The sequence below is a fragment of the Andrographis paniculata genome, unplaced genomic scaffold, assembly GCF_009805555.1.
Source record: "Andrographis paniculata isolate CXL003 unplaced genomic scaffold, ASM980555v1 Contig51END, whole genome shotgun sequence".
Lineage (NCBI taxonomy): Eukaryota > Viridiplantae > Streptophyta > Magnoliopsida > Lamiales > Acanthaceae > Andrographis > Andrographis paniculata.
The window spans coordinates 1,644,324-1,655,312 of record NW_026137586.1 but is presented as its reverse complement, the minus strand read 5'-3'; the positions used below and the strand labels follow the sequence as shown (position 1 = coordinate 1,655,312).

The window sequence follows — 10,989 nt, the reverse complement described above, 5'->3', positions numbered from 1 at the left end:
TGTCTTAACATATTTTTACTGAAATTAATTGTAACATGTGCTGTATAAACTATTGCCCTATGGAGTTATGCTTTATGTGCTAATTAATTACCGTCAAGACAATAGCAACAACCTTTTATCATTACTATCTTTCTAGAATGCAATCCTTTGTTATCGCATCTAGCTTAGTGATTGGTCGCATCAATAGCAGACATTCTAGTTTCACCCACCCTAAACATTCTTTTCGCACTATACAATTTACTGTAAAAAGTTTCATGCCCGGGTTTTAGTTTTTGAAGTTGAATTTTTTAATAGTAAAAAATTAAATTTGAACAGTGATTTAATGTGATATAAATAAAGATTGACGTGATGTTTTGAATGTAAAATAAATTTGTAGTATAATATTAAAAATAATAATAATTGTTTGATGTGATATTTTAGAAGGAAAAAAAGAAATTAAATAGAAAAAATTTCTGGTAAAATTCACAAATGAACACAATTTTACAGGTAGAGCTATAAACGATCCGAGCCGAGCCAAATTTTAAGTGTTCGTTAATATTCGCGAACAAGGCTCGTGTTCGTTCGTTAAGCTTTCGAGCTCGTTTGTAGTGTTCAAGTTCGGCTCATTAAAAATTTTTGTTATTTGAGCTCGTGTTCGTGTTCGGCTCGTTTAAACTCAATTAAGCTTGTTCGAGCTCGTTTGTCTTAATTTTTTAAAATTTATATATAAATTATAAAGAAAATTTAAAATTATTTTATTTATTTATAAATTATAGATTTATATGTATATATAATATTTATAATAAATATATTATTTAAACGAACGTTCGCAAATAAAGTTCGGACTCGTTCATTAATCAAACGAGCCTGTTTATGTTGTTCGACTCGGCTCGTTAACATTCACGAACGAACTTTAACCGAGCCGAGTTCACGAACGGCTCGGTTCGTATAACAGCTCTATTTACAGGTTCTTAATCTTTATCCAAAAATTTGAACATTTATTCCATTGTCATTTCTATAATGAGGCTTAAGCTAAATATCATTTGTAATTGAAAAGATTAAGATTCATATTGAGATGATATGGATAAGAATTTGGTAATTTTTTGTACCAAGGCATAGAAGAATCAATTGAAATGAAATGGAATACTGAGAATAAAAATATAGAAATTATCCATAAATATATTAGTGACATACAATACTTGGCACTAGACCTGGAAATTGGTCGAGTCGAGTCGGGTTTAGTACTTAGTTATGCTAGTTTTTGTCGGTACTTAGTTATGCTAGTTTTTGTCGGCTCTAGTGTAATGTGTATAGTGAATTAGCTTAGATTATTTTAAATTAAATTTAGTTTAAATTAATACGTAGATTAATTATCAAATTAAAATTATTTTACATATATAATAAATATATTAATTAATATTAATATATTATAATCAGATTGTCGAGTGGTTTGAGTTGAGAGCTTCAAACCCTACCCTTTTATTATCGTATCGAGTCGTATCAACCTGTATGCATAATCGAATCAAAATCCTTGATCCAACCCCAATTATTTCGTGTCGGATTATTGTGTCGTGTCGGTTTTTTGCCGACTCTACTTGGCACATTAGATCCTCATTATATTTTACAAATATTCTTTTACATACACAAGTTTATTTTCCTTAAATTTAACAAGTTGAAATAGGCTAGCATTACAAGATATTTTGCTTCGATGTATTAGAGATCTTCGGACATAAAAACAAAGATAATTATCTATATGTGTGTATACATATATATTTGTCACATACTTATTCTTGTTACATTTTTAACACACACACACACACATCTTCTTTCACATTTTTTTTCCTTTAATCATTCATATATTTTAAATAATTTCACATCTTCACAAGAATATAAAATTTTCGACTAAATTACCTTTAATAACAGCAAACCTATCATAACTATATCCTCACTAATGCATTAAACTAAAAAGATTCACATATCACAAATATTCTGCTAGAAAATTAGCTCATATCAAAATAGTAAAATTGTACAAAGATCACAAATGGGCTTCTAACAAAACATAGCTGACTTCCTATCATTTCTCAAAACATTATCTCAATACTAAGAAGATTGTTCATATGTTTTCACTAACCTCTTTTTTCCGATTTGGTATCCGTCAACTTGCACAGCTATATAACTTGAGCCAATAGCGGCTTGAATTTGTCGCCGCTCAATGCTTTCTCTGCAAATCATTAAATATTTACATATAGTCAAAAAGTTGAGCTGATGAAGTGAAAATTGAGTAACAAGGTCAGTTTATAAAAGTTGTAGATCAATAAGTTAACACAGCAAAACTCCGGCTAGATCCATGAATCTCAAATTTTCGAACACTAAAGGATCCCTCTGATTTGCGAATGTATTGTGCATATTATTGTATTAAGGTTCAAGTTCATATGAGATTGAAAAGTAATCACAGTAATAAATGCAGTCGAATCAAGTCGCAAGTTTCAAATGAGGGTAAAAAGTAGAAGATATGTAAGAACTATGAGCATACCTTGTGTTTCTTGAATTTTTTTTTTCCTCGAGTACTAGCATCATTAAAGCTGGTTGATTGATCGGCCATGCTATCCTCCATTGGTAATGATTTTATCTCATCGTAGAAACTTTCCGTCAAATCATTCAACCTAATACAAATATAGAGAAAGAATCAAGCATAAATCTACAGACGATGCACTAGTTTATATGGGAAAGGAACATTGTGTCGTTTTGTTCTTAGGGGGCTTACCCATTTCTGGACCTCTTCAATAATTTCATCTTCTTTCTCTCGTCTTTAGTCAGAGGTGCACGAGTAAAAAGTTCTTCCTCTTGTCGAGCTCGCTCTTCCATCTTTGAAATGTATTTCTTCACTTCCCCACTCTCGGATACTATATTATCTCTAATCTGCAATTTGTTTTTCATTGTAAAAGATTAAAAATAAAAAATAAAAAAAAAATATAGACTTTACTTGATTTCATGGGGTAATAAGGAAACTATAAATGTACCTCTTCAGGTCGTCCCTCAAGATCATTTAGCAACTCTTGTACGTAAGTACTTTGCTTGGCTCGTCGCAGAGTTTCTTTTTCTTTTCTCATGGCATTTCTCTCGTGTCTCGATATCTTTTCTTCATCCATCAAAGATGGTGCAAATTTCGGTGGTCGATATACACCAGAGCCATCCTGCGCAACAATTTCACTTATTTTTTCAGAAATCAACAAAAGAAAAGATTGGTAATAGCATATGAGTCGCCACCATATATAATTACAGATAACAATTTCTTCCCGACTGCTGTCCAATCACCTCTGAAGCTGCATTTGTTTTGCTAACAAGCAATTCAGGATTTGGACGATATTGTAGCATGTCCTCCTTTCCCTGGGCTTCATCCGTCTCTTTCACGGCCAATCCTGGTTTCTCCATTGATGTTGCAGTCCTGGTTAGCTTCTGAACTTGGTATTCAAGCTTCTTGTCGACTGGACGAATCTGCATACAATCAAATGACAAGAAATAATAAAAATAATTAAAATGATTGCCACAAAGCAGCACTACGTATATATGATTGCATCTCCATAGTAGATACCTTCTCTAAAAACAATCTTATCTCAACAAGGCTCCTAACAACCGGATGCCCCTGAATTGACGACCCTTTTGCCTTCCGAAGCAAATAATAGACCAGTGATTGGCAATAGCTCAGAAGCAGCAAGTGTTTAGCCTCAAGATAGCTTATTCCATCTGACGTGGGGAAGCTATTTGCTTTCACCTGTTCATAAGATTAATCGAATTAAAGAGGAGAAATAAAATGAACGTTTATTCCTTTTCTTAAGACTGATGTACAAACTATAGTTAGCTTCAACAACACAGGTAACTCGGAATTACGAGCAAGTGCCACAAATATCATATAATGTCCATTTACCAGAGCAATTATGTTCAAAATTAAGTGTCTAGGACAAAATGTCGAGCCGTTATTTCCATTTTCCACTAATAATGTGTATAGTAATATGTGATGCATTTGAGGTCATGTAAAATTAAATGGTAGGTGGAAACAAGAAATAGCAATGAACCAAATCGAATTAGTTTATTGGGAATAACATCAATTACTAAAATTTACCAAAGTTTCCGGATAACTCAAAAACTATTAACACAAATGTCACGGGTTGAAATTTTACCAAAGCATACCTTGGCAGTTAAAGCCTGGATTTTGCTCCGGACAGTATCTAAACCCTCTTTCATTTCTTTCAAGACACCAACCAGCTGTGGTGCTTCTCTGAGCCAATCAATTTTTATTTAAACAAAAATTTGAGTTTCTCACAACTGAAAAAATATCTCTAAACAATTATTCACGTAACATCATAATAAGACTTACTTTTCAATTCTCTCATTGGAGAGGGGCTGTGCAGGATTAATGGACTCCGCCATATATTTCTTCGAAGAATTTTCCAACTGTGAATGAACAAGTGTGCAAGCTGGACCCAAAATAAAAACACATAATCAATCATAGAAGCAGTAGAATACCATAAATTCTATAGTCGTAAAAAAGATCACACACTCCCACTGCTATATAAATTAGTACACATCACAGATAAGTAAATTTCCCACTGCTATAAAAAATTAGTATTAATCACAAATGCAAAAATTTCCCACTGGTATAGATATTAATCAAAATACATTACTTTTGCGGTATTAGTATTTACATACGAGTTTGGTGGCAAATCTTAAGGTACATCTAGGCTATGTTCTTTTGGAGTTTAATTTCAATTTTCTTTTTTATTATGCAATTCTCGTAATTCTCTGTAAAATAAAACTATTTCTTCTCACCACAACCAAACACTATTCAAACCAAAACCTAAAACCAAATTCTTAAATAAGACATCCATAATCTTATTTTTTCAACTGCATCTTGTATGGTAAAGAAGAAATGGATAAAAAGTGCAGTGGCCATCTATTAGAAGTGCAGTATTGTCTTAAGACATGTTTTCTGTCACCATCTTTACGCTATTAAATCCTCACCATGATTCCTAAACATCTTAGAAGAACCCCTAACGGTTCCCGTTTGAAAAAAAAAAAAAAATCCCTAAAAATTTATAACGATATACAATACAAACCCCTGAATTCAATCAGTATCTCAGTGTCAAGTTATGAATTCACCGCCATGTCTCGAAAATACAAAAATACAGGAAGCAAATTGAAACGGCAAAAACTCAGAAAAGAATTAAAAACAAGAAAAAAAAAAGACCTAGAACATCAACAAGAGTAGCAGGGAAAAACAAGGGCTTAAGATATAAAATACTTCAATGCAGGAAATACTATTTTCATTCGATGCTCATCAGTACAAAGTTTGCAGTTTAATATATAAGGGTTCAAATAGCCATTGGTTGGAGGGTTCACAATTGCTTGAAATATTCTCACAATTTCTTCTCTTTGTATGCATAAAAGAAGGGAAGGATTTAACTTACAATTTTCGCACACCTTTATCGAAGAAGAAGACGCAGTATTCCGGCCGACGATTGAAGTTGCAGGAGAAGGGAGGAGACGACCGCCGGCGGCTGGAAGAAGAAGACGACCAAAATCTAATCGCCGCTAGGGATGGTTTCAATTGACATAATTGGGCTTTGTGTTCAGCCCATTTTAATTATTATATATATATATTTATGACTTAGGAATCCGCAACCCAAGTGTCCATCGGGTAAATCCAGCCGAACCTAATCCTGTAAATTGGGTCTGACAGACAGGTTACACTAGTCAAATCATATGTGGCAGGTGATCCATCGACGGATGACCGAAGCGTCGGTGGTTTGAACTTATGACTTCACGGTCACACCTCCGATTCCTACACGAGGTTCAATTAAGTACACTATTTTTAAAATATTATTAAAAAATATTTCATCTGTTCTATATTTATTTATCTGTTTATTTTTTCACTAAATTTTAGAAATATTAGTATTATATTAAAATATATTAAAAATAAAGGTAAAAAGACCAAACTAACTTTTTGTATTATATGATATAAATGTAACGATATTGGTATAATATATTGTAAATTGAAAAGATAATCTGTAATGTTAGGCACATGGTACCTTTACTAAAAAATAAAATAGATATATAAAATGAACCAAAATAAGAAAATGAATAGATTGTCGGTAGATGGAGAGTATAATATACAAATTTTCTTAACTTATTTAAGAAAAAGTCTGGACTCTTCGCTATTAGACCATTTCCAACACTCAACTCCATTTATCCAGTTTTTTAACTCCAAATATGCAGTTTCTACGGTAATTTTATCTCAATCATAACTCCATTTTTCACTATTATTCTTCAAATATTCAATTTTTTCTATCATTTTAAACAACTTTTTATTTTTATAATTTAAAATAAAATTTTTAAAAAATAAAAATTAAATTTAAAAAACAAGTTTATAATTTTTAAAATTAAAAAAATTAATATATATATAAATAGCAACGCCAAAAATTCGCATTGCTATAGTGCAATATCAAAAGCTGGGTTGGCACAATCCACGTCAAATCCAATGCCAAAAATTAGCGTTGCTACAATACGGTTGTGCCAACCCAGCGCCATTAAAGACGCTGGATTAGAAATGCCCTTGATAAAAAAATACAATAAATGCTTAGTCGAAAATATTAAAAACTGGATAAAAGGGAAGTGAAAATTGATATAATGAGTAATAATATAATTTAATGTAAATGTAATTATAAAAAAAAAGTACTCCCTCACTCCACAAACTAACGTCCTACTTTCTTATTTGGGACGTCCAACAACTATTGTCCTATTTTTTTTTTAAACACAAATTTTACATTTTTACCCTTTATTCATTTATTACTTTTAATCTCTATCGTACAATTAAGGGTAAATTTGTCAATTCATAACAAAAAAGACAATCACTTAAAAAACCGTGCAAATATATTTTAGGACAATAGAAATTGGACGGAGGGAGTACTATATTTTAAAATTTTTAAAATATGAATGAGTAAAAATATAAATAAAAATTATTCCATCCATCACAAGTTCAACCCCTACACCATCATCAGATCATTTCTTACGGGACAAAATGAGAGATGTTTTTGAAATATTTATTTTGTAATTAAATAACTATATTTCCTCCTTCATGTAACTTTTTTTTCACGTAAATTTTTTAATATTAGTATTATATTGGTTTACAGTGAAAAAAAATAGCCTTATTTGTATTGTATAATGTAAAAAGTAATGATATTTATGTAATTTATTATAAATTGTAAAAATAATTATTATGTTAAGTAGATAGTATAATTATTAAGAAATGATATCCTTATCTTGAAACGGACAAAAATAAAAAATAAAATTCTTCTTACAAATAAATATTGAAATTAATATATTTAGGATTATATCGAAAAATTTATATAGGGTAAACTGTTTTTTTTTTTTTAGTCATGTACCTCACTTCTAGGGAGAAAAAATGAGAAGATTGTTAAGAAACAAGATAGAGTAATTTAAATACATATATTTTTACAAAAAAAAAAAAAAAAAAAGGCCGTCGGTTTGACCCGTCCGGTTTGAACCGGAGCCGCCGGTTAGGAACCGGTTCGAAACCCGATTGGGCAGCGACTCATTTTTTCTGAAAATCTCCAGTCTTGAAGGCGCATTGATTCAGCCATGGCCGGACTGCTCAACTATTATCTCTGCTTCTACAATCTCTTTCAGGCATTCGGATGGTACGAAAGCTTTCTGCAGATTTCTCTCGCTAATGGCCGGACCACAAACCAGGCTTAATCCATCCGGCGGTATGTTTTTCTCTGGTTTCCAGGTCGCTATCTCTGTTGAGGATTTTGAGCGATTTCTTCTCAACTAAGTCCGTTAATGGCGCGTATTCGTCTTCAGGAGGAATCATTTGTGAGTATCAATAGAAGGAGTAAGTGCTACTACATGCTAGGAGTATTATTTGAATGTGTTTACACTTTTTGTTTAATTTTTGTTGTCAAAGGCTTTGTGCAATCTCTGGCTTTCATGGAAGTGATTCACGGAGCCACGGGTAAGATTTGGGAGACGGATGGATTTTTGGTTGCGGTGGATGTGGTTAGGGTTTGATTTTTGGTTTTGGATTTGGATTTGTTTTGCAAGGAATTGTTTCGAGTGGTGCACTGCTTCCATTTTTGCAATGGAGTGGAAGGACTCATTATGTGCTTGCTATTGTTCGTGGTATTCCTGAGGTTTGTGCTGTGAAATTTCATACAGTTTTGGGTAAAATCAAATTCTATGCTGTTGTTGTTCTTCGATTTATTCGAATATCTTTATGCAGATACAGCAATCACCATCGGTCTTCATAACCTTCCTATCTTGGAGCTTATCTGAGGTATTGATTTCATGGATGCACAATACTTTTTGAAAATGAATTCGATATGGTGAATAACTATTTGCTTTTTATTGTGAGTTATTCAATTGCTTTGTGTGCAATGGATTGTATGGCAGCATTAGTCAAGAAATTTGATATTGTAACTCTGAGATTAATAAGAATAAGTGATATTTTACATGAAATATGAAGGAATTTGTCGATGGATGGGATACAATTTCCGATCGAGCTATTGCAGCAGTTGTAATGGTTTCAAGAAATATAACAAATGGATTCACATAACTGTGTAATTATTTGAAGTTCATCCAAGTAGGCGTCGAAGCTGAATATTTCAAGTATAACTTTCTACATTTACGCAACAATTTGTTCGAAAAGAATTATTGTTGTGTTTAGATATGTTTTTGAAGTATTTAGGAGTTTTTGGAAATTTGATAAAAAAAAAATCGACATTTGATATGATGTTTTGTATAGAAAATTGTTTTTGATATAATATCTTAAATGAAAATAGAAATATTGATGTAACCTTTTTATTTTTGAAAAAAAGTATTCTTGATTGATGAATAGTATCGAAAGCAAGTCATTCAAAATCAAATGTTCCTAAAGAACATCGAAGAACTTCATCAAATAATTGTAAATGAGTCGTCAATATCCTCATTAATCCAACGCTTACATTATATATTACTACTTTCGCTCGTACCTAATCTTCTCGAGTTATTTTACATATTTTTTTACATTATGATTTACATATTATCTTTTGCGCCGGTCGCCTAGTGATGCATAAATCATGCCTGACATTGCAGATAATAAGGTATTCGTTTTATGCGCTGAATTGTATGGGAACTTCACCAAAATGGATCACATTTATCAGGTGTGAATTCAATTATTCACACGATTGAAACTACTGATCATCGAACTAAGTAACATGGCGATATTATCATGTTGTTTTGTTAGGTACAATGCATTCATTGTTCTCTACCCTATAGGACTTTCGGGCGAAAGTAAGCCTTTTAACTACTTAAAGACTCATTTATGTGTTTGATTTATTCCTTTTGTCATAATTCGTCGCCATTTTGGACTAACACGAATACCCTTTAATGATATAGTGTGGCTCATGTACAAAGCATTACCAATCGTAAAGGATCGAAATCTCTACACAAATATGCTCCCTTTCAGCTATTACAACTTCCTCGCGGTATTTTTTGCTATAATTCAATCCTAGATACCAAATTTCCCTACTACGACGCCTATTTGGCTCGGAAAAATGCAATTTATTCTAGTTTTGAAATGAGCCCGAAATTTTTGGGTTAAAAGTTTTCAATTTTCCCCCGCAGGCTTTGCTTTTTTGCTATCCCTTTTTGTGGATGAAACTTTACCTCTATTTGTTCAAGCAACGAGCAACAAAACTTGGTAAACAACGAAAGAAGAAGTCGACATAAGGTTTGCTCACATCCTCACTTGTTATATTAGATATAAAAATCATGTCGGTATTATAAAAATTTATATTTTGTTTTGAATGGTTGACTTTGAGTGAATAATATATATTATATATATTGTGTTAATACATGTGTATATTTTATTTTTTTGTTATGTTTACTTAAGAGGATTTTGGAGTTTTGGAAAATTTTGAAAAAAATATATACATATATTACACACATTTATTATTTTTATATTATTTATCCTATTCCTTATACCTTAAATAAAATAAAATAAAATAATTTCTTTCAAACCATTTAACAAAACAAACACACTTTTAGTATTTTTGTGATTTTTTTTTATATAAATGAAATAGATATTTAATATGATATTTTTCGAGAAAGTTATTATTGAGTAATAGTTCCAAAATTTTAAAAATATGTATGCAAAAAAAATATTGTTTGCGCTTAGCATAATCTACAATGACAGGTTCATCGCTCTTGAAGTTCGCCGGATGCCATCTTGAGATAAGATTATTTCTTCATGTTCGTTCCACGCGCCTTCGCTTTAGTTACTCGTAAGTTTTTCTTTCGGGTTCATGCATCGACGTTTGTTTTTCATGTTTGATGTTGTATTGGTTATGTGAGGTACAAACTATTTTGAGTTTGTTTAGTTGTGTTTTAGAAATATTCGGAATTATTTGAAGAATAGTAAACATTTAAATGGAACGTAGATGTTGGGATGCAAAATAGTTTTTTTTTTAAAAAAAATGAAAAATATATTTTTGATTAATATGGTAGATATAAAATTGTATTTGCATGCAATGCTTTATGATAAAATTTTGTTTTTTAAAATAAATATTCCTCTGTCTCGTAACAAACTCTCAAATTTTCCATTTTAGTTAGTCTCGTAACAAAATTCATTTCATTTTTTTTAGTAACTGTACAATCTATCTAACGTTACAAATACCCTTACAACTTACAATATATTACACAAATGTCATTACATTTATATTACACAATACTAATAAATTTATTTTAGTCATTTTTACTTTATTTTATTTTCACTGTATTTCAATATAATACTAATATTTAAAAAAAAAAAAAACAAGCGCATATGTAATTATGGCCTATGGGGGAAGTATTAGAAAATATAGTTGAAAATTGAAGTAAACAATGCCTATGAAATGCAGAGTCATTTATTTATTATTTATACTCTATCCATATCCATATGTACTTTAAAAATAA

General features: G+C 31.2%; 2 protein-coding genes across 3 annotated transcripts; one reads left to right on the top strand and one right to left on the bottom strand.

The window, feature by feature from the left end:
* Nucleotides 1-1,957: 1,957 nt before the first annotated feature.
* LOC127253831 (uncharacterized) lies at nt 1,958-5,592 on the bottom strand. Of its 2 annotated transcripts, none has more exons than XM_051278607.1 (9): nt 5,445-5,592; nt 4,355-4,454; nt 4,168-4,255; nt 3,572-3,751; nt 3,295-3,474; nt 3,000-3,173; nt 2,744-2,898; nt 2,513-2,642; nt 1,958-2,200 (listed from the first exon to the last, which is right to left on the bottom strand). In XM_051278607.1, exons 2-9 carry the CDS (start codon nt 4,405-4,407, stop codon nt 2,189-2,191), a joined length of 972 nt encoding a protein of 323 aa, XP_051134564.1. In that variant the 5' UTR covers nt 4,408-4,454; nt 5,445-5,592; the 3' UTR covers nt 1,958-2,188. The 2 variants fall into 2 exon arrangements, with proteins under 2 accessions (XP_051134564.1, XP_051134565.1); XM_051278608.1 differs by having other exon boundaries at nt 5,458-5,592.
* A 2,028-nt stretch (nt 5,593-7,620) lies between these two features.
* Nucleotides 7,621-10,470, top strand: LOC127253834 (uncharacterized). Its single transcript, XM_051278610.1, has 10 exons — nt 7,621-7,694; nt 7,787-7,872; nt 7,964-8,011; nt 8,101-8,189; nt 8,279-8,332; nt 9,130-9,197; nt 9,281-9,327; nt 9,433-9,521; nt 9,661-9,766; nt 10,232-10,470. Exons 1-9 carry the CDS (start codon nt 7,636-7,638, stop codon nt 9,763-9,765), a joined length of 645 nt encoding a protein of 214 aa, XP_051134567.1. The 5' UTR covers nt 7,621-7,635; the 3' UTR covers nt 9,766; nt 10,232-10,470.
* The last annotated feature ends 519 nt before the right edge of the window (nt 10,471-10,989 follow it).

Excerpts from the sequence above, each read along its gene's own strand:
- LOC127253831 (XM_051278607.1), bottom strand. The coding sequence starts at position 4,407 with ATGGCGGAGTCCATTAATCCTGCACAGCCCCTCTCCAATGAGAGAATT. Across the intron at positions 3,752-4,167 it reads TCCAGGCTTTAACTGCCAAG|GTGAAAGCAAATAGCTTCCC; the intron begins GTATGCTTTGGT and ends TCTTATGAACAG. Across the intron at positions 2,899-2,999 it reads TTGAGGGACGACCTGAAGAG|ATTAGAGATAATATAGTATC; the intron begins GTACATTTATAG and ends AACAAATTGCAG.
- LOC127253834 (XM_051278610.1), top strand. The coding sequence starts at position 7,636 with ATGGCCGGACTGCTCAACTATTATCTCTGCTTCTACAATCTCTTTCAG. Across the intron at positions 8,012-8,100 it reads AGTGATTCACGGAGCCACGG|GAATTGTTTCGAGTGGTGCA; the intron begins GTAAGATTTGGG and ends TTGTTTTGCAAG. Across the intron at positions 8,333-9,129 it reads TATCTTGGAGCTTATCTGAG|ATAATAAGGTATTCGTTTTA; the intron begins GTATTGATTTCA and ends CTGACATTGCAG.